Here is a 23,812-nt window from a genome sequence, read left to right as displayed (position 1 = left end):
GCTGCTCAGGGCATGAGAGGACAAGAACATAACAGAATAGATGCCTCTCCTTGTCCCATCCTCTTCTTGCCAGGATGCATATTAAAGGAGGTCTTCAGCCAAATGAGGTAGAGTAAGCCTTACTCTCCTGCATAACCTTGTGCAGCAAAGGGTATAATGTAGATCCTCCACAGCTAAATGGTTGTTGCTGCTGCTGGGATGTTATATAATTGAAAAAAGACAATTATATGGTCTTTCTCATCATCTAGGGGAGAATTATGTGTGTCTGTTAACAGGGAATTGAATGTTAATTAATATATTTCCCCTCTTAAGCCATGCTTGAAAACACCTGAGAATACCAGTGGCAGTGCTTTGTGCTTCTCCATAAAAACTGTACTCCAGAAAAGCCTAACTGCTTTGAAAAGAAGTACACCAGCATCTCCTTTGCCAGTGAACTCTCTTCTCAGCTCTATAATTTTCTCTTTTCATTTATGACAGCTATTCTCACCATTAATGAAGACTATTATAAAGGGATCACTGTTAGATCTTCTGTTTTCCAGAGATAAAATACTTCTTATCAGTAGGAGAATATATGTTGCTGTTTTCTGAAACAAGAGGTTGCTGTCTGTTTCCTCTGGTTCACAGGATCTTCTCTTGCCGGGTAAATTCAAAGGGGGCAAATTCAGTCTGTAAGGAATTGGTTTATTATGGTGCAAAAATAGTTGCGCCAGGGTGCCTTTTTAAAAGCTTAGTACTTCAAATGGCTCAGGATAAAAATGGTAGGAAGAGCTCTTGAAGTGAGCACTCCAGCCAGGGCTGGTGTGCTGGCTGGTCCGGAGAGAAAACTCTGACAGTACAGTGCAAGAGCAGACTAACACAACTCTGTGCCCCTATGTGTCTGGCTGTCAAATTACAACCAGCTCAGCAGTAGACTTCTTGACCCCTGTAGATGGCCAGTGATAATTTCAGCCAAAGAGTTTTGATTTCCCTTGATATTCAATATATTAAAGCATTTATAATATTGGCAAATCCTACTCTAAAGAGTAAATGATAAAATGCGCTAAACACAAATCTATGTTATGACTTAGCCTTAAACATAGGCTTAAAGGTGTACAGCCTGATTAAAACTAAAAGGTCATTTTTTTACACCGTGCAATTTTATTTGTAACTATAAATCATAACACAATTTGTGGAAGGAAAAAAGTTATTAAACTGGCAATATTTATTCCGTTAAGGTGAATAAAATGCAGCACGTAGTTCTGAGTTATGATAGCTGGGGAACAGAGCCAAATCACTCTGCTAAAAATTAGTTTGCCAATAATTTTACAGAACGATGACAGTGTAGCTTCAAAAACAAATCCTTTATAGGGAAATGGGATGACTGCATGACAGACTCTCTGAGCTATGAATTCTCCACAGCTCATGGACTCGGAACTGCTTTAACAATTAGTCTTTGGGGATTTTTTTTTCCAGAAGTTAGACAATGGCTGATGTCCATAACTGAAAGGTCATGCTGTGTAATAGACTGGACATAAGAACCAAAGAATTCTGAGTTTTAAGTCAAAAGTTTCTCACTAACTTGCTATATTGATCTGTTTAAGAGTCTTAGCTATTCACTGTCCCCATCTGTGAAGTGGGGGTAAGAGTAAAGACCACACAAGAACATTGTTAGGACTTTAAGACAAAGAGTGCAATAACATTTCAGTACTGCGGTATTTCTTTTCTTTGAAGTTTCTATTACTCCAGTGTGTTGCCCCCCCTCATGCTAGTTACTCCTACATTCTAAAAGATTTGACATGAGGAGCTAAGCACAACTATAAATTTGAGCAACACAAATTGGCAGCAAAGAATATCACTGGAAAAGGATTTGGAAGTTCCAGGTAGTAGAAGTGATGGAGTCAACCGAAAAGAAAATAATTACGAAATAAAGGAGAGGTATGAGGAACATTGGAAGGGCAGCAAAGAGCAAAGGTGAAGGGAATAGTTTCAATTAGCTAATGGTACCAGGCTGTTAACACAAGTATTCAGAGAAATAAAAATTTCAAACTAGTGTAATAGTATGAAAGATTTTTCATATCAGGAGGCGTACATATCATATTCATAAGACATTTTAGAAGATCTTGAAAGAGACTCAAGAACTCTCTGACCAATAACAATAAAAACTGGCAAATAACCAGGCAATCATTACCACAGTGCTGCGTCTTCCTTCTCACTCAGCTCTGTTTTTGTGACTACTAAATTCAAATGAAAGCTCCCCACTTTGTACTTTAGTCAGTATTTAGAAACAACACTGAAAAGGGATATTTCCTTTAAAATAGGACTCTTGTTAGAACCCTACTTTGGTGCAGTATCAAGTGTATTTTATCGTCAGGCTGCTAAGCAGAATATCTCAGGGGCTTTCCATGAGGGACTGTAAGCAACAAGAACAGAGCAGCAGTAATTATTAAGTCTCTAGCCTTGGTTAATTATTTAATAAATAGTCACATACTCTTAAAAATGTAAAAAGCTCTCAAGACTTCCAGAGCTTTTCAGCAATGCACCATTTTTAAGTTAATAACCTTTTCCAGCCATCTTAGAAGCTCTGCCAATCTACTGAGCCTGGTTGGCACAGGTCACTGGCTGCCTAAGGAACAAGCTGGTAGTCATAAGCTGCACGTTTCCACTCAGAGAGTGAGGAAGTTAGAAATAAGATGAGCCGGCGCTGGTTATATCTAAGACTGAGCATGCAGATGTCTGAGGAAGGTGTTTGCATCTCATGTAAATGTTGTTCTTATATTTCTGTTGTAGAAGATGATGTGTCAAATGTACAAATAATGTGTGCCTGGTGCCAGAAAGTTGGAATCAAGCGCTATTCCCTGAGTATGGGAAGTGAAGTGAAATGCTTCTGCAGTGAGAAGTGCTTTGCAGCTTGCCGAAGAGCATATTTCAAGAGAAACAAGGTAAGAGAAATAAGGATATGAAGATCCATAGACATAGTTTTAATCAGGCCCACCATGGGTCTTATTTAGCATAAAATAGAAGCTTGTTTATTGCTTCTCTGTTTCATCTAGTCCCTCGCTTTCTATCTGTATTGTCTGTTGGACTGTCAACCTTTTACTAACCTTGTTTCTTTCAGTTTCCTTCAGCTTGATGCTTAAGTTTTGTGAGAGTCAATAAGTTTAAATAAACAGTAACATAAGAGTCCCAATTTGGCCTTAGCATCTAAGAATACTTGCTGCGTATACATGGCGAAGAGGAGGAATCATGAAAGCAGAACAGGATATGTAGAGGCTGTGTCCTGCATAGACTACAGGGTGGTTATGGAGACTATGTAAGACTTACCCCAGGAGTCCTGTTCAACTGAAGTCAGTGGAAGCTGTATCACTAAGTTCAGTGGCAGTGGGATCATGGCAGTGGGCTTTAGGCTGTTAGGGCCTGAATCTGAGCTCCATCAATGTAGCGGAAATCTTCTCACTGATGCCAGTAAGCTGTAGTTTCAGTCTTTTGAAGCATATCTTTGTTAATAAATTATTGCTGCAAAATTCAGACATCATAGTTTTTGATTTGGGATAAGCAATGTCAGAACATCTAAAGTAGCATGAAAATCCCTCCTACTTGGTTTAAATTTGACTTTGTCTAAAATTAGAATGTAGTCCTAATATTGAATGTCTACAAAAATCGCTGTAATTGCTTTAGTGCCATGCCTGAAAATGCCCTCTAGGTTATTTCAGCAGCTGTTTTCTGCTGCAGAATGTGTGATATGCTATTAAAAAAAAAAAAAAAGGAAGAAGAAGTAACACTCCAGCACTTTCAATTTTTCTAAAAGTAGCTATGTCCTTTTGGCACTTTTTAGTCCAAGAGGACCACTTTGGTTAGCCTTCATTGTCTTAGAAATATTTATTATTCTTAAAACCCTTTACATTTGGGTTTTCTAAATGATACAATTTACCCTCATGCTATAGAACATTCAAAGTCTGTCAAGTTCAAAAGAATTCAGATCTTCAAATCTGGTATTTTAAATCTCCAGTAATAACAATTAAGTACATACGGATCTTAGATTCAAGATGCACTGTTGTAGCAAATTACCCTCCTTTATGAATTTGGGTCACATCATCCTGCCAAAAAAAAAAAAAAGTGCCTGAAGAATTAGGTTGCAAAAATCAGTAGAGTGGAATTATAGTTGCAGTCTTTGAGAATCAAGCTCATAATGTCTACTGGAGCAGATAGGCAAGTTAAAGTCATGTGGAATCCTCTGTATAGAGTGGTGTTATACCCTTTTATCTAGAAAAAGTGTGGAGGAGTGAAATAAATTCTTCTTAGGTACTCCTCATTTCAAAGCAAAGAAAGACGCATAAACTGATGCTCAGAGCCATGACAGAAAGGTTCCAATATATACGTATATGTGCACAGAGGCATATTTATGCATGTGCAATTCAATATATTTTATGATTTGTAAGATGTTCTAGGGTAACAGGATACAGATAACTGTCAGATGATGTTCCCATAACTTTTAGTCATAAATTTACATGAGTGAGATAGGTCAAAGTAATGGAAGAATTGTCAGTGATCCTAGTTAGGTGGTCATGTGTGCCTAGCATTGATGAGTACCAGATAATTTAGGCTACCTTTGAATGGTTGGTGAAAGAACAACCAATTCACAAGAGAGTCTTTTTAGTCTATAGCTTAGATCCTGAAATAGGGGGGTTTATATCCCATACTAAAAAAAGAAAAAAAAAAGCATGTTAACATAATGCATAGATATACTTGAGCCTTTTAGTATCCCATGAGTGGCAGAATTCAGTGACAGTTTATGCCTATGAATTCAATCAGTCATACAATAGAAGAAAAAGTTCGCTTTTACTTGTCTTCAATTTTTTTTTACTTGTATGCTTTATTGGATATCTCCTTGACCTCGTATTATAAGAAAGGTTGAATTAGTGCATCTCATTACCCTACCTTCCTTTCCTACACCTCTATTAGTTACTTCTGGAAGCTATTCAGCTCTGAGTACTTTCAGCTTCTTATACAGAAAGTTCTCTGTACTATATTTTGGGTGTATCTGAATAATAATAAGTTCCTAATATAGTAAGTTATTCCTAAATAATAAGTTTCTAATCTTTTAATATGCTATTATATCCCTTTGAAATGTCCTGTTCTTCACTAGAAAGGTCACAAATTTTAAAAAATATGTCCTGTGGGAGAACTTGGCAAAGTTTGGCAAAATAACATGTGATTGATGACATGTTCGTTGCTACATTAGATCCCCTTCAAGGTAAATCATCAAGTTACATTTTATTCCCCTTCACCTCTGTGAAATCTGGTACTCTGCAGAATCTAATGCAACTCTCGAAATCTAGAGCTGCCTAGTAGCTGTTTAGGGCATTAAATGATCAGAGTGGAGAATCCTTAGGAAATGTTGCCATTGAGTTTAGGCTGGTATAACAGAATGCAGGTGACCCTCATGCTGCTTATTTTGCACTTCACCTGTTAGTAATAGAGCAGAATCTTGAGGAACAAGATCAACGGAACAAGGTCGCAATAATTTAACTGCTGACCTTTAAACTGTTATTACCAGTCCAACAGTGTACCTGTCTTCTCCATGAGTCTAATGTTTATTTATGTATTTGGGAAGTTACGCTATTCTACACTTTCTCATTTTTCAAACAGAGGAGTAAAATAGTCACATTTCACCTGCCTTATGTATATTTTAAACAGCAGACTTCTGCAACAATATAGTGTTGTATTACATTAAATATGTACAGCTGCTGCATTTCAGGGAGCTGATAGGACTTTGTGGTCACTTCATTTAAAGCTTGAATTTCCTAATGGATTGTGTTAAGCAGTCTTCCCTCTCTCCTCCAGATAAGAGATGCTGTAATAAGCACATGTTTAAAATGATAGAATGGTTTGAACAGTAAAGAATAAATCATTGTTAATGTCTCAAAATGGCACTAAGTAATGCTGCAAATTAGACATCTCTGAATGCCAGTTGTTGTGTTCAGAATTAGGATTTTTCTCATCACCCTAGTGAAAAAATCCTCTTCCATACACAGGGTAAATCTACGTGGATACACCCCACGCCCACAAATTCCCAGCTGGGAGAAAGCTTGGCATGAAACCAGCTTCAAGTGCCCTCAGAGGGCAAGAGAAATGCCCCCCAAAATCTCTGGGTAGGTGGGCAATGACTACTCCCACTCTGTAAGTCCTTCCCCAGCCCTCTCATGCAGTAGGTTTAGCAAGAGCAGCAATATGCTGGAATAAGGCAGCACACTGCTGCCTCTGCAGTGTCTGAATCCAAGCACTTTAGTTGGAGGTACTTCTCCGTCCTTCATACCTTCTGTCATAGCACAGTTGTGTCCATTTGTACTCTAGAAATTCTGTGGGTGCATGCTCTGCATCTGTGTATAGCCAGGCTTGTCAGGGAGCTTCATGGCCGAGACTGGGAGTTTTTAAGGAAAACAGACTTGCACAATTGTAAGTTGCTCTTCTCATAAGAAATGCAGATTTTGTCCTAGGTATCCTGCAGTCATGACCATTTAAAATTATCTCTATTAGCAAACATGCCTTGCAAGAATAGAAATATATATATTTTGCAGTTATAATGTGTCTCCCCACAGAGTGTTATTTTGTCTAAATTACTAGAAATAAATGAAGAAAAAAAATTATTTTACACCTTTAGGCAGAGCAAAGTATTTAGATTATATGAGAGTCAGAAAAAAAAAACCCAACCCTCCCCCCAACAAAAATAACCCAAATCTGAATTTGTGTTCCTGTTTGGTCTAGTATGCATAGTCAAATGTACATAATGAAGTAGTGCATAATGATAACCTGTTGTACATAATAATACCAATTAAAAGGAACTGTTGCAGGAAAGGGAGTATTTCATACTCTTGTTTGTAATTGAATAGATTTAAGATCTGGAGCTGTTCCGATACTCTCTTCCTTAGTATTTAATTTTATAGGCCGACTAATATAAAGTTTAGTACTAAGGAGGCACACGGGCAAAAAGCACTAGACCACCAAGTTTCAGAATATTAAATTTAAAGGGAAATACTGGATTCATAATTGGATCCAGTGAGTTTGAAGCCTAAAAAGATTAATTTTAAAATTAAGTTTATTGAATCAATGAGTCAGAAAACAAATTTATTATGACCTAATGGCCAAACCTAGGATGAGTACTGAATTCATGTAGGTTATATGTGCTGTTCATAGATATATTAAAAACTAACTGGATTGGAACTAACTGCTTGACTGGATTAAGATATTGGAGAGGAAGTGGCTGCCAGGTTGTCAGACAGTACTTGAATTTGCTTCTGCTTTGCTCTGCCTTTCACTCGGAGATGATAGATATTTTTGTTTACAGTGTAATCAAATTTAACTTCTACAAATAAACAAAAAGGCATTAATCAAAAAGTACAAGTAAACTGCTGTTTAGCAACAAGAAAAAGTAAATGGTGATCATTTTTTCTTTCTCCTCCTATGGGACACTGATCTGCAGCACTGTACATGGGTCAATAGCATAGATAGCCAGGTAACTTGATTAGTGGTGGTCCTAATGGACTTAAATGCAGAGAGCAAGGACAGACATCCTTCATGCTAACATGGCACTATTCTCCAAGACAGAATCTAACTTTACTCTCCCTGCTGTTCCAAGGTGAGAGAAATGGCAAGGTGCATTTCCTTTTCAGTGTTGGAACTCAGTCCTGAAGAAGTTTTATGCATTTTTTTTATCTCATCTGCATGGCATGAATGAATCTGAAGAGTGAAACGGGCCCATAAGAAGTGATATGCCTTTATTTAGCAATGCATTCCATTGCATTAGATAATTCCTTCCATTTTCAATTTGTATTTAAAAACAATGAACTGCACATAGCATCATCATAAAGCCTTAGCACTCCTGCCTGAATAGTTTTTCAGTTAATGTATATCGCTACATAATTAATAAGGACATGTATATACAAACACATACTAAAAATTAGGAGTAAATAGAAGCTATCATTCTCCCAAATTATTACTGAGGATTGTCAAAGAAAGTTCTCTTGATTTCAAGCTTAATTATGCTGCCTAACAGTGCATGAGAAATTTGTAACAATCTCCCTGTTAAGTCAATGAGTAATGGCAAAAAAAAAGTTAGCTTCTCTTTTTTTTCCTTAGGCACATGCAAAATTTAATTTGTAAAATGATCACCATTCATGAAAATTTGGAAAACTGCTTAAAGTGACTTGATGCAAATAATGCCCCTGACAGAAGAAAAAATCTTAGATGTTACCTCTTCCTTCAGATTCTTTTTCTGTAAAAAGTGGAAACATGTGGGACTGTGAACATAAAACTAGTATTTATACTGGAGATTTAACCTGCAACAATTTGGTATTCAGAAAGGTCAGTGTAGGGCTGGTGGCCTACCTGGTTTGCATGAAATGATCTGTATTTGGCTTTACAGAGATATAGAGAAGTGTGAGTTAAGAAACAATTCACAAACTTTCTTCTTTTTATGTGGATTTACATAGAATGCGTGCATATGTATTTACGTGTACATAAGCATGTGTATGTACATTGCAGCACAAGCCAATTAGCAAAGATTCTTGCTAACGCTCAAAAGTGGAAGGGGAAAGGATGACAAACATCTTTATAGCTATAATTGCTATGTTAGGATATAAACGAGTGCTAATGAATGAATGCAGATGTAACGCTGGGTCTGTAGAGGAAATAGTGTGGGGCACAATGGCTAACTGCTTTGAGGAACTGTCTGGAAAAGGAGGGGGAAGGAAAATATCTTCCCTCAGAGGATGTTTACAAAGTATGTAGAGAGTGGAAGGCCCCAGACAGTGACCAAGAATCTGTAACAGACTCTTAAATATAAAGCAAATCCTGAGTTGTGAGAGAGATGGGTGGCATTAGTTAGAAGGGAGAAGAGTAGGTATCATTGTCTAGCTGTCATCAGCTGACCTTTCTGCTTACTAGGTACTAAAACCAAAATTCCTTGCCTAAACCAGAGCTGAGATTTTCCTATGATTAGAAGCAGCAAATGAAATTCCAAAATTAACCTAGTGAGAGTCAGAATATCTCACTGCTCACCCACACCAAAGCAAAATGTATTAACATTGCTAATGATGAAATGCATCAGCAACTGACTGATGCCACCAATGCCTTAATGAAGGGACCTGGCAAACCAGTGTGCTTGTCAGTTTGCAAACTCAATGGACATTTTACTGTCCATCTGCTGCCATTTAATATTATAAATTTGAATCAAATTCCCATTGTCTGAATTACCAGCAGGTATCCAATCCAATTAAAAGGCGTGTTCACTTTTAATTTTAACCACCATGTCACATTACATCAGTCGTGTTGCATTCTGGCTACTTTGGTTATATCAAGATGAATGTGCTAATTACGACTTTAGAATCTGCTGTCTCTTGGACAGCAGGCATTTGAGTCAAATGAATCGACCAGTTTATGTGAGGTGGCCTCACATCAATTCTGAACTGCTTCAGTGATTGACTCTCTCCTCACTGCCAGAAGTAGGTTTTGTTTACACACAGATGTTACAACAAAATACTGCTAATTCCATTAGGACTTGACTGGAAATGCTTTTAAGGTTTTTGAGTGCTGGATTTATGCAGTTTAGACCACTGAGTTGGATTTAAATGAGGAGATACTACGACACCGTGATATTGGAGTTATGGAAGAAGTTGCTGTCTGCTGGATACATTCTCAGAGTGACTGAGGAAGAAAGATGTCTGTACTTATTTTTCTAGAGATTACTAAGGTACATCACTGAGGTCTTTTAAACAAGTGGAAAGAGAGACACTAGGAGAAAAACAGACATTTTGCTCCTTTAAAAAGTTTGGCAAGATAGAACTCATGTTCTGTGTCCAGTATGTATCTATATCATCAAGGGATTTTTGATTAGAGTCTAGATGCATAGCAATGATGCATTCAGAAAATGGGCAGACATAATACACATGGGTGCTTACTTTACTCTGAACTCCTTTGGCTCTGATGTATGTGAGCTAGACAGTAAAATATTGTTCTCTTCTATATTCCACTATCTCTGTTCATGTTACATTAGATTAGCGTGTGTTGCCTTGACCTCATATGAAATAATGCACCTTTCAGCTTTGTTTCCATTTGATCAATACAGAATCGTAATGGAAAACAGCATTTTTTCTAATGAAAACTTAGGATAGATCTGCAAAGTGAATTTCGTTTGCATGGGTTATATTTGATGCCGCTTTCCATTTTCTCACGAACACATCAATCATTAATACTCGTAAGAGCTGGGCAAATAATGAAATGCATATTAAATAATATATTTGTTCAAAAATATCATGACACTTGAATAAATTATTGGCTTGATACATCTGTTAACTTATCAGTCAGCTCATTAATTTAGGGAAATATTGAAAAAAGTAGCTTGAGTATTTTTTCACGATACATATACATTTATTTAAAAATCAAAATTAATCAAATATGGTTTTCAAAAATATGCTTGGGTTAGGAATAATGTTGTGAGTGAGACCCTGAGTACACACTCCTGGAAAGATGTGTGCAATACTGCAATTAACTGCATAGTTTAACTAGGTGAAATTCTAACAGTTTTCTTCCTTAGGCAGAAGGCCATAATGGGCAGCAATAGAAAATTCTAGGGGCCCTGTTGAAGGTGGAAGTAATTTCTAGTTCTGAATTTTCACAGGGGCAGAAGTAGCTATCCCAGTGCTCTCAAACATTAGATAACAGCTAAGTAATTTGTGCCATAGAGATGGTATTTCAGTGGAATTGTGGCAAATTATTGTCTGTTGATGATCTGTATTTATATATGTTATTAAGCAAAATTAAGTTTGCATAGTTTCTTTTAAAATGGTTACTTCCCTCTTCATCACACACACACAAATCTTGGGGCAAATTCAGTGGTGAAACTATGCCAGACCAAAGGAATAAACCATATCATATATCTTTTGGCCCCTTCTAGGTAGGAAAGTTACATCACTTCAACTTTGTTTGCAAATGTTTGCTGGTTTACAGCAAGACTGAAGAAGCCCTTACACACATTAACCTTGAATCTGACCTTGTGAATCTAAATGAGGCTAGGAGAGGCCAAATGGATAGAACTTGCACGCTGCCAGATGAACAGGAAAATCTATTACCAGAAATTGCTAGTTAAAGTCAGCTACTTCCTATTTTTCAAGCAGTGCTTGAAGTGTAAGTGTTAAACTTGCTGGAAGAAACAGGTATTTTTTTATATGGCAAGAGCCTGAAAAAGTCAAATATCTTTGCTGTAGAAAATAATTTCTGCAATAGTGAAAGACTGTTTGCTGGCCAGCTAAGTTCAGTTACAGGCTGCTCTCTGTCAAAAACCCAAGCGTTTATAACTCATCCATTTGAATTTAAATTGGGCTGAAAGTAAACATATGTTGCAAGTTGTCAGCCTGGATGCAGTTTTGTATCTAAAGTAAATGTGCTCATCTGTTTAATAATTTTTAGAAACAGTCATAAAATATCTGATGGTTTTAGGGGTGGGAGGGTTTTGTGTGTGTATGTGGCTTCAGATGTTTTTGGTTTATTTAATCTCCTGCCTGAAAAGCAGGAAGCCAGATTCTGCCTTCATGCACAGACATTAAAACAACAGGTGAATATACTACTAACTTTAATATTACGAGATTGTAACCTCATCCTAAAGAAAGAAAGGAAGAGGAATTCTCAAAGAGATGATTCTAAAATAACAAGGAAAAGGGTTAACCAAGAGAAAGTTTAAAAAAAGAAAAAAAAAAGCAGCATTGAATCACTCTGGAGGCTATTTAAGAACACCATATTAGATGCACAGATGGTACATATACCTCTGAGCAAGGAAAAAGTAGAAAGGGGAGAGTAAATCTGGCATAGTTAAGTGAAGAAGTGCATAAGCTTAAAGGGACACTGTCAACTTAAAAATCACACGTTTATTGGAAAAATTGTTACATCTACTGTTGCAAACAACACCTATGATTACTGTAACTGAAAGATTAGAGAAAAAGTACTATTCTGCCTTTTGACGTGCTTGCTTTGGGCCTGATCCAAATTCCATTGGCATCAGTGGGTGACTTTCCGTTGATGTTAATGAGCTTTAGATCAGACCCTTTGCATATTTGACTGTAGATTGTGTACAGGCAGTTTCATTATTTTGCATGTGCTCTCTTTTCTTATTGTTTCTGTAGTTTTCACTCAGCAAGAGAGGAAAAAACATTTTTTTTCAAACTGGAAATGTTGTTGTTAAACTGTGGAAATGCCAGTGGGGTCCCGGGCACACTTGTACCAAAAATACCAACTATCTGACTTTTTAAGGCAAAACTCATCCTTCCAAAGGTTTGAAAATCTGCTCATGTCAATTATAAAAAAGGTTTATGAGATAAAGTGCACACTAAAATAAAGGACAAGGAAATTTTCTGAAGTGCATATGTATGGGGAGCTGTAAAAGGTATAGAAAATGTATCATAGTAGAAGAAAACTCACCTCTAACACTGCAGCTCCTATAGGCCACCCTGCAGACTCCAGCCCGTACTGAAATAGTGAAGCAGCAGAAAAGTTAAATTAATTTTCTAAGTCCATCTTCACTATAGAGGATGACGGGGAAATTCCTGTTCCAAGGACACTTTTCACAGGAAATCAGAATGGGGCCTTATAACAGAAATTGAAGTCTCTTAGGAGGAAGTTATGGAGCAACTTCAGAAACTTAAGTGCAGTAAATCACCAGGACCAGATGGTACTCATCTGAGTGTTCCTGAGGAAATAAAAGTGTGAAGCAGCAGAGATATTGACAAGGATCTGCAATATATCATTAAAACCAGCAACTGTTCCTGAAAATTTGGAAGTCATTTGTATGGTGTTAAAAAAAAAAAGAAGAAGAAGAAGGAAGAGATAAGAGAGTTGCTTTCTTCTTGAACATAGGAAATGAAGCTGAGAGATCCTGAGTAATTTTATTTGATTTGTTTAATGGCAGAATAAAGTGACTTTAAGATAGGCATGACCTGAACAGTTGTGAAATTTTAAAGAAGAGTTGGGATATAATTTTTATATGTAACGTATTAGACAATGAACATAGCTCATTTGGACTCAAGATGTGGTTTGATGTCTGTGCGTAGTTTGATATGTTCCACACAAGCGATGAATGCATTTTTGCATACCTGCATATCTAAGTCCGCAGTTTCAGACTGGATGCCTAAGAAGTAGATATTTAAATCCAAAAGTTAGATATTGAAATAAGAAGCTGATTGCATTCCAAAGGAATCTAGTTCCAATACTAGATACATATTTTTACTGCTGAGGAATGTTTTTTATATGCGTGAGAAAAGTTTTTAATTCGATTGCCTGCAGAAAAATACGGGTTTTTTTAGGAAAAGCTGCAGTACCTATAACATATTAGCCAGCAACTGAAATATTCAAAGTTTTGGATCAAATAATGCACTTTTTCAGGTATGAAGGAAAAAGCAGAAATGGTATGAAAAACTTGAATTTTCCCACAAAAGGCAGATACTTCCACACATAAAAGCCACTTGACCAAATCCCCAATTTTCTGCAGTTAAACCATATGAACAATGAATAACATATCCATGGGTTGAGAAGTACAGAGCTTTTGCCAAACAACCACAGCTACTCTGCACACACACTACGAAATAAGCTGAAGGAGGGAAATTAGAAGTTCTAATGGGTTTGGAATTTAGTAAAGCACTTGATACAACATCTCATGAAATCTTACCCTCGGATTAATTCAAATTACTTTGGATATGAACACTGTCAAGTGGCCTGAAAACTGGCTCAAGAAATAAAGTAAAGGGTGGTGATAAAGAGCAGCATATCAGGTTATGGGTAGAGTAGTACCAGAGGGACCTGCATTGGGTTGGTCTTGTTTCATGTTTCATTAATGATCTCCAGGAAAGAACAGACAGCATGTTCACAAACTCTACAGAGATACTAAACTAGAAGGAGTTGCAAATACCAGACAGGTCAGAAAATAATTCTCTTGAGGAATTGTAAGTAATGGAGAAAAGCAACTAAATTACTTCTACTTTGAAAAGAGCAAGCTAATATATCTGGGGAAAAAAATCTGAAACGAACATCTTAGTGGAATGAGAAGAGTGGGACAATATGCTGAAGCTAAGGGTAGTCAGAGGTAATAAATTGGACAGTGAAGATGTAATGGTAATTAAATGGCAATAACTAGGGTCTGGAGTGGCCATGTTGAGAAGGATGGTTACTGAAATAAGGATAGAGTAACGAATAGCAAGATTTGGGGATAGTTAGATGGACAGAGCTGAAATATGAGCAGTGTCAAAGATGATTTAGGGAATATGGAGGTCTTAATTCTGTGCAGTAGGATGAAAAGGTTGGAAAGAAGCTCATCTTTTGCGATTTCTAGAGTATTATAATTAGATATATTAACATTTGGAATTGTGGCCTGAAATCAGCCACTTCACTTGGGACGGATGAAGTTGGAATGAACAAGCACTGGTAAACATAGAAGCTGGCAGAGAGGATGGATACGTGGTCTTCTTTATGTCTTTCATCTCTGACTTCTGCAAAAATGAAAGGATAGCATATTCAGATTCGGTAGGCAGTATTATTTCCCAAATTGTACTACCCATTTGTGGACTTAGCTATGACAAATAGCAGTTAAAGGCCTGAACAATACGCCGCTGAAATAAACAGGAGTGTTCTGTCTTGAGTAGAAGTTGAATTGGGTCATAGTTAAATAGTATAACAACATACATTTTATAAAATTGGTGACTATTAGCAAAATGTAAAGCTATGCCAGGTAAAATAGTAACAGAAACGCTATCTCATTCATCGGGGTATTACCTGCCAGCGTAAGCTCCAGATGTATCCTGTAACCGAACACATGATAAGGTATTTTTCATTCCTTCCTTCAGGTATTGGCTATTGTCAGATGCAATTTGTTAGATTAGATAGACAAATGATCTGATCAGTATGGTGAGACCCATGTTCGTAATCAGAATGGCTGCACTAATTGCATAGCAAGCATGAAGGACTCTGTGCCATAATCTGAATGTAAATTGACGTCTCCCATTGGGTCAGCCAAATACAAAACTGCTGTAAGCAGGCATAACTTTATTAAAACCAATGGAGCTGCTTGCATCAGCTGTGATTTTGGCCCAGTATAAGAACTCTAATAGCTCCATTTATTTTCTACTGATTCTGGAGAAGCAATAGATTTTCCATAGTGTCAATGGAATTTTTTTTATTATCATTAAAATGAAAATATTTATTCTTACTTGCAATCATCCTCAAATCTCTCACAAAAATTCTGCACATTCATAATGCAGTTGTCAATGTCACCACACTGCTCTTTTGAAATATGAAGTATTTCCTAATCTTAAGATATATACCCTTGATGTAAATATAGAAAGCATGGCAAACTTTACAAAAAATTAAAGCAATATGTAAAATTGCAATGTCACGTACTAAGGGGCATTTTTAAGGAAGTTTAATATAGAACTGATTTCAGTTTGTTGTGTCTGGACATTCCAGTATAAAATGTAACATGTAGACAACTTTATTATGCCTACCCTTTCCAAAGAATACAGCGAGAGATATTAAAGCATGTTGTGTAGACTGTAAGATGCTACATGAGGTGTTTCAGCTATTTGATAACCAGATAACCTAGCACATAAAACTGCAGTTCACAGAACTTTCAGGTACCTTACACAAATTGGTTTCCTAAAGACAGCTAACTACCAAGATATACCAAGTGTGTTTATTTGGGGCATTTGTTTCTTTAGCCTTAAACTTAGGTTTGACTAACTCAGCATAAATTGCAGAACAGAATACTAATAAGATACTGATCACTAGCATCAAAACAAAGGGAGTTATTTTGGTCCTGCTCATATCAGAGGCAATATTTCCACTGATGTCAGTAGAATGAGAATTCAATCCCAAGATACAAGCCAGTGGTGAAGTTTTAACAGGAAAAATGAAAATTAGGTATTCGTCTCTGTACTTCACGATCCATAACTAGCATTTAGATTTTTCTGATAAAGCTATATAAGGTTTTTTTATTTAAATAATTTATGTTAAATAAAATAAAGCCCAACTCTGCCACACTTGCTCAGGCTGAATAGCTCTCTATTCTCAATTAGCTCACGGCAGTGAGGTAATGCACATTTTTCCTTCTTCACCATTCTATCTTATCCTCTTCCTTGCTTTATGAAATGGAACCTTTCTTGCCTTGACAATATAGTTGCCAAACTTTCAACCTGTCCCTGGCTACATCTTGTTGTATTTCCTAACCCATTTCCGTATTTTCTTTGGGAAGGTTAGGATGAGGTATGGCATTTACTGATCATTGTTGTGTTCTGTATTTGCAGCATGTATTGTCTTCTTAGTTTTTTTTTTTTTTTTTTTTTTTTTTTTTTTTGTTGCAAGGTGCCATTGGGATTCTCAGTTGATTTTTCTCTGGGCCCTTAACAGAGTTTAACTTACCACTCCATTAAACAGTCATTTCTTATGTACAGTTGTGATTACGAGAATGTAGGTTGCTATTATTAATCATCTTTCCCTTCTCATTGTTACGTTAATCATGTGAGGAGATGTGAGTGTAAGTTTGGATCCAGCAGGATGACAGCTTCTTATTCGTGGTGGTACAAAATTCAACTCATGAAGCAAGGAATGACTTTCACGAGTCATTTTCGTGTTTGCCAATTTAGAACATTGTTCTGTGCCACTTTGCAGTACTCCATGCTTGTGACCTGTGCGGATTTAGGAATTTCATGAATAATACGAGAGATGTAGCAGCAGTTGGAAAAAACAGTTTTGCATGTTGTTTTTGTCAGGATTCAGTAATGGATTTAGCCTAGAATACAGCCACCAATAAAAAGACATTCTGTTTTCCAGGGCCTCACACTGTGTACATAGGAGTCATTTCAGTTTTACATGCACCGCTCTGTATCTGCTCTGCCTTTGTTTCCAAAGGGTATGTGCTCTGCTGCGTATATGTTTGTTCACATATTTATCCAGGAAATCTACTTTCATAGACAAGAGGAAGAAAGTCTAACGCATTTTCTGCAAATGAGCACATTCTCTCAGAAAGCGTACTTACGAACAAGCGAAGAGGACAGTACAGCTGTAAATGTTCTGCGCTGAGATAATCAGAGCCCCAGCAGGAGCACCTTCCAAGCACAGCTGTACAATTCCCTTTGCTCTCTAGAAGGCACTGCACCCTACGTGCAGTTTCCAAGCTACATTTAACACAATTGCCCATCAGCACTTAGGAAGCAGTTACCACAGAAACCCAGCAGAGACCAATTAGTCACATGATTAAATTAATTAAAATAACCCAGGGTATCTGCCATCTTACTTCTCTTTCTGCTACGCGTAGCATATGACCTAGACAGAGTTGTAATTGGTTAGCATTATTGTGCCTTTTAATCCTAGAATCATCTTCATACTGTACTAGAGGCGATCTTTGATTTTTCCTTTTCCATCAGTCTGTGTTATTCCCTTGATGCAGATGCATTATTCCTTTTCTGTAGATCTGTGTTATTATTCAAAAACATTCTCCAAACCCCTCGATAAGCCAAGTAGTATCAAATTTACAAAACATCAGATTTAACAACAGTGAGATTTGTTATGTTTGGGATAAGAGGATTTGGAAACATTTTCAATTGCACAGTTAAGACTTTTGGAGGTCTTTAATGACAGCTCTAACAATACTTGCCAGAGAGAGCTCTGTAATATGTATTAGCACTTGACCTGAAGATTCTAAAGCACTAAGAAAAGACTATATGTTGTGTCTTTATTTCCCAAGTAATACTGTTATTGCAGTGAGGATTGTTTAAGTGGAACAAGCTGTCTGTGTTGTAATACCGCTTGCTGGGAAAGAGAGGCACTTTGGTGTCCTCAGTTGTTTATAAACCTAGAAATGCACAGTCACATTCTAATGTAGTAAATCAGTCCTTTGTCCTTGGTTCTTTGGCTGTCCTGTTGATGGCATCCCCCAAATATCCATTCTATCAAAGGTTTTCTGTATTATACCAGTGTCACAGTTCTGTGTGCACACAAATCACCTTTACCTGAAATCTCATAAAACATGGATCATTGCAATTTCTATCTCATCAAAGACATTCTGGTAACTGCTCTGAAGTTACCTTGATCCATGGCACAAAAGCAAAAAAAAAAAAAAAGAAAAAAAAATACTATTTCTGGCCACAGAGTAGAGAGCAGTTTGCCTCGCCAAAGCAGATTCCATACAAACAGACTTGACAAAATAGCATGCATAAATTACATGGCTCTGATACATTAATTCATGCCTAACAGAGCAAGTGGCAACAACACTACATCTACAATGGATGGGTATAAGATGGAAGAAATGAAATCTGAGGGTTAATGTATAAATAATCAACTGTTACAAAATTTGCAAATATTATGGAAGAAAGCTAGCAGGTTTGGTGTGTGCTGTATTGCTAAAGCACCAAGCACATTTGCTAGGCTTAACTAGCTCTGACTAGTCCATCAGAAAGGAAATGCATGCTTGGCAATGCTGATGCACAGATGCGCCAATATGAGACAGAGTCTAGTCATGAAATTAGGTCTCTGTTCCTCACCATAAAGGCTATGGCAAAAGTGAGTGTCCACTATAAGAAGTGGACCTTCCTGAAGTAAAGTAGTCTTGTCCCAGTTTTGTGGTTTTAGAGAAATTACTTACACTGACCAACATAACCTGCATTCAGGGCACACACATAAAAAAATTACCAACCATAAATAAAATAATACTCTGAGTATTTGCATTCTACTTTTTTTTTCTTGTAAATTATCATGGGCTACTGTAGTGTGAAAAATACCCACTGAAAAAAATCTTATCATGTAACGTCCAGTGCTGTTATTTTTGCTGATGACAATAGGAGCTGAAAAGTAAATTCTCCATGGGATCACTCAATTCTACAGTGTGACAGTCCCATAGAAATTGATTGAATTATGGTTTTAAAAAACTGAAGTAAACCAGTGGAAAATCTGGTGTGAGGAATTTAGATGCAGCAGCTACATGCTGTTGTGTCCAGAATTAAAAAATATCCCGTAAATTTACTCATACAAAGGATCATGATAAAAATGCTTTCTATTTCATATTTACTTAAAGTACTTCATTGTCAGACCTGCACACTAAATTCTAAAAGCTTTTCTTCTTTTGTAGCTCAGAAGAAAAGCATTTGTTTCGGACTAGAAAAATGAAAAGTTTTGACAGCTTTTTCTTGTCATGCTACATAAAGCAAAAGTGGCTGAAAGCAAAGGACAGGTTCTTTGGTAAGAGCCAAAGTGACAGCACAATCTTCGCTGGCTGTTCTGAAGTTTCAGACATAAATACGAAGGGAAGGGTTTTGCTTTGATGTACAGCGGACTCTATGTTCTTGATACGTTTTTGGTACAAGTTTCCAGCTTTCTCTAAGGAACAGACAGGACTTCCCAGATCCACTTGCAGTTGGGCATTATAAAGAAAAGTTGGGCAGTACATAAAGAAAAGAGTGGTAATGAAAATAGGGACCCCTCTCCCAGTCATCCTTGGAGTGGGTTTTTTTTAATGAAAGACCAATGACTAAAATGAGTCAATACACACCTCTATACTGTATCTGCATTTAAAGGAGAGATGCTGACCTTTTCCCAAAGTGGGAGATGGAGCAGCCCTGTGTGCACAGTTTTCCTCCTAGGGTAGTTTGGAGTATTCATGTGGGCATTGAGGTGCTGCTGGGATTGACACTCCAGGAACACCCAGATTAGAGGTAGCAATTAACAGAAAAAGAGAAGTATAGGAGAGTAAAAAACATAATGTTTCAGTTGTGGAGATCTTGGACATTGGAAGGTTTGCAAAGGACTTCAGTAAGATTCCAGGGTTTCCGTATAAAAAGGTGAATAAATTATATTTGTCCTCCTTGGAAAGAAAAAAGGGGAGGATATAAAGGGAAACTTGATGAAGTGCAAGCAATTTAAAAATAACTATTGTGGATAAATGTTATAAAAGCATAGTTTATTACCTGCCAGAATAAATGAAAGCAAATCAAGATAGTAAAAGAAATTTCATGGACTATTTTCTATTAATCACAATACCAGAAGCAACAAGTAAAAGGCTATATCCTAATTATTTGATTTTTGTAGGTGTTGTGAATGCCTCATCTCTCAGGAACTGTGATGAGGCTTACAACTAGATGTCCATGTCTGGGAAAGCCAGGTCATCCTTGGCCCATAAGCAGGCAGGCTGAAGTCATTAGGAAGCCTGAGTTAAGTGGCAGTAAAGTGGTTAGTGTTTGGCTTACATGATTTTAAACAGCAGGAATGGATAAAACATGTACTTCTGAATCATTTATGTATGAAATTTTTGTGTGGGGTAGATGCCACGTAGGATAGTCTTCAGTCCTAAGTAAATAAGCTGATGCAATGTATTCATCACATGAGAACAAGTGCCAATCAAAGAGAAATGCAGTGACCTCCCAGAGTTGGGTAGAAGGTAATATAGGTGAGAGAGGGATAATTTTTCTGATTTCCTTTTTGCAGTAAGTCATTGCTGCTAATGCAGAAAGAGCTGGTGAACTTACAGCAATGTGATACTCAGAATTCATCCATTTCTAATCTCTCCACTGGTTTGTATTCCTAAAATGGCTCTTACTTAAAAGTAGTTAGGGCAGAAATAACCTCCTGGAGGCCATCCAGGCATTTCCCTACATTGCAGCAGGGTTTGCTTAATTTAATCCTAGCCTATCCTCATGGCATTGTTAGACAAAAGGATATAATAAATAGTCTGAGAGACTGTAAGGAGGTGCTGTCTTTTGGTATAATGCAAAAGCTTTCCTTCACTCATGCTTGAAGTCCAGATAGCAACCAATCTTGTTTAACAGAATAAATAAAAATTCACAATTAACTTTCCTAGTTTGTATATAGTATTAATTGTGTAGGCTGTGGGGCTGAATTTTGATTATTCTCATTAGTTTATCTCAAGTGATTTCAATGGACTAAAAATAAATCATTAAAATAGTGATTTTAATATTTATTTTGGAACAGCTGAATTTGCAACTGGGCCATTGCTTTAGGCATAGACCTGTTACAGTGAAGCATACTGCTGATATTCTTGATTAGTAACCCTACACAATTTTAGTTAAACATCAGGTGGGAATTATCTAACTCAAAGAGAGGATATTTTCCAGTCAGTTGAGATGAAGGAAAAAGAAGATACAGTTGATTCCACTTAAGAGAGACACAGCCGATTCTGACACTTAGGCAACTTGGAGAGCATCCATTTTCCAAAACCATATTCTATATGGCTTGTGTTACTGTTCAGGCTTTGTGTAAGCTGGATGGGAGTCATTTTGCTGTTACTTGTTTCTCCCAAATACCTTTGTTGAAGGCTGAACACTTTCTACTTTCTCAGCAGCATTTCCATTAGTCTTGATTTCTGTTGCCCATCTTGCTGTCCCTTCCACCACCAGTCTTCTGCTTACTTACTGGACTCTTCCTCTTCATCCTGCGTACTCTTTGTATCTGCCCTAATGGATCCTGGCACTTTCTATATGCCATGAACACTTATGCCGAAGGCAATAACCAATCAGAAAAAAAGACTTGTTTCTAAATTCTGTGTAACTAAGACTTTTTTTTCTCCCCAGAAACAGTGTCATCTTTTAACATATATTTATACATGTTTCTTGATCTAGGAAGTGATAGTAACTGTCCTATTATTCCCCTGTCACTATCAGCAGATTCATAATATGGTCACAAAATAATGCGGGGCCAGAGTAGCACACACCTTGGGAGCTGATTGCCACTGTACAGGTCAAGGGGCAAATGACAAATCTGCAATGCTTTTATTTATATGCATTCAACAGATTCTTAGTAGTTTTTCTCCATATTTCTGCAGGAAAAACTAGTCTTTGTGGGGAGTTTGGAGTGATTTCAATGGAAATTTTCAATTACAGATGTGGTCTGTGGATTTCTATGCTCCTTTTGCTCTCCAGCTGTCCTTGGTGCTTTCCCTCTGAGCACATGTTCTGTTCCTTTCCTTTTCACCACTCTCTGGGGTCTAAATCCTGGCCCCTTTGAAGACAAAGGTAAAACTCAATTGGCTTCAGCTGGGGCAAGGTTTTAGCACAGAGGTCCTCCGTGAGCAGATGCACAGCCTGCACTTCGTGTCTGGTCCTGGAAGAAAGCTGCACAAACCCAGCGGAACTGTAACATGCTCAGTCAGAAACAGCATTCCAGCTAGCGCAAGAGAAGACGCTGAGGATAGGAAACCAAGATATGTCAATTTTATTATCTCTGGCTTTCCGAGCAGCTTACAGCACAGCATGCTCCTCTGTCAATTCCACTCAGATTAAAAATCACAGTGAAATGTTTCTTTTTGTGCTTCTGGACAGGAAATCAGAGATAACTTAGATACCTAATATGTATCTGAAAAGATAAGTGTTTCTTTTTTTCCTCCACTGAGGAGTGTTTCAGAAAGAAACAGTTGTCATGAACTATCTATAAGATGGTTCCCTTCTCCAGAGAGTTTATTACCCTTCATCTTTCATTACCCTAGGATATTTACAGGTAGCATATTCATTACCTTGAACATTCCCGCATGCTTGTACGAGCACATAGTGTACAGATGCTAGGAGACAGACTCCTCAGCGTTCAAAGACAGGGTATTCTCATTTAACATTTTCATTTCACTGCACCAAACTGTGGAGCTGCAGCATAAGCAACTTAGGGCTTATTTACTCAGTGTGTGAGACTAACTGAAACAGGGAATTTTGACTGGTCAAATTACGTGTCATATTAAAGAGCCTTTTGTCTCCATTCAAGCTTTCTGAAACAAGACAAATTATGATATTTTCCTGTTAATTTCTGTTAATTTCTTTCCTTAATGAGTTTCATTAAAATCAAAGCTTCCGGAAGACTGAGCCATGACAGCTGTCTAAAGACTGTATCACTTGCTATGGGCTGTTTGGGCTGAATAATTATTTCAGCTTTGTAAGGATTATTTCTTTAAAAACGAACAATGATACTCTGTTTGTGAAGAGAAACAAATGCTTTGAGTAGTGCAACATAATTTTGTAGTGCTGACTGGTGGTACTCAATGGCTTTTAGAGATACCTGAGAAAAACACATCTCTCTCTGTCTGACACATTTTTTAATGATTTCACTTAAGAATACAAAGCCAGCTATTTCAACTGGCAAGAGGAAGATGGTTTAGATTTTAATTAAGTGAATCAATTCTTCAAAAGGGAGAGGAGCTTTTTCTTTACCGTTACATTGTTGTGAATGTGACCCAAGAATGAAAAAGCAAGTCTTTCTGTTTTGCCACTCATAAAACATTTCTATAAGCCACAGGCCTGATACTTTGATAAGAGTGGCAAATATTTCAATTATTTTATATTTACTGTTCTGTACAATCTTAAAGATACATTGTGTATTTCACAGCTATTGTAGTTAAGAAGACATGAGTTTTAAGACACAGTTCAACCCATTTTCTGTGCTGACCATTTTATTCTGACATGGAAATTCTCAAATTTAAGGGCGGGAAGATGGGAATTTTACAATAGTCCACTGCTTCCAAGACTGAACTGGACACTTACCACCTGTTTTCATGAGCTGCTTTACAGAAATCCGTGTCAGAGTTACAGAAAACCAGACTGGTTTGACAGAGCTTATGTTCATATCATGAGTTTCAGATTTCAAGACCGGAATGGTAGAATTTGTTTTGGGAAATTGAGCATTTTCTGAGATTTAGGGATCCTCTCAACTTCCAAAAGCCTTGCTCCCTGCCCCCTATTTCTAATCCTGCGTCCTTCCTGATGCTGATTTTATCACAGTACTCTTACTTCTTGGAGGACAGAGACAAGTTATTTCT

General features: G+C 37.2%; 1 protein-coding gene across 6 annotated transcripts in view; it reads left to right on the top strand.

The window, feature by feature from the left end:
• Positions 1–23,812, top strand: part of SOBP (sine oculis binding protein homolog) — a 115,724-nt gene that overhangs the window by 21,402 nt on the left and 70,510 nt on the right. For all 6 annotated transcript variants that reach the window (XM_062572682.1, XM_062572683.1, XM_062572686.1 and 3 more), the window contains one exon: positions 2,767–2,918. In XM_062572682.1, the coding sequence (XP_062428666.1) occupies positions 2,767–2,918 (152 nt within the window). The remainder of the gene's footprint in view (positions 1–2,766; positions 2,919–23,812) is intronic.

The sequence above is a fragment of the Rhea pennata genome, chromosome 3 (genome assembly GCF_028389875.1).
Source record: "Rhea pennata isolate bPtePen1 chromosome 3, bPtePen1.pri, whole genome shotgun sequence".
In the NCBI taxonomy this organism is placed as follows: Eukaryota; Metazoa; Chordata; class Aves; order Rheiformes; family Rheidae; genus Rhea; species Rhea pennata.
This window is presented reverse-complemented; position numbering and strand designations above follow the sequence as displayed.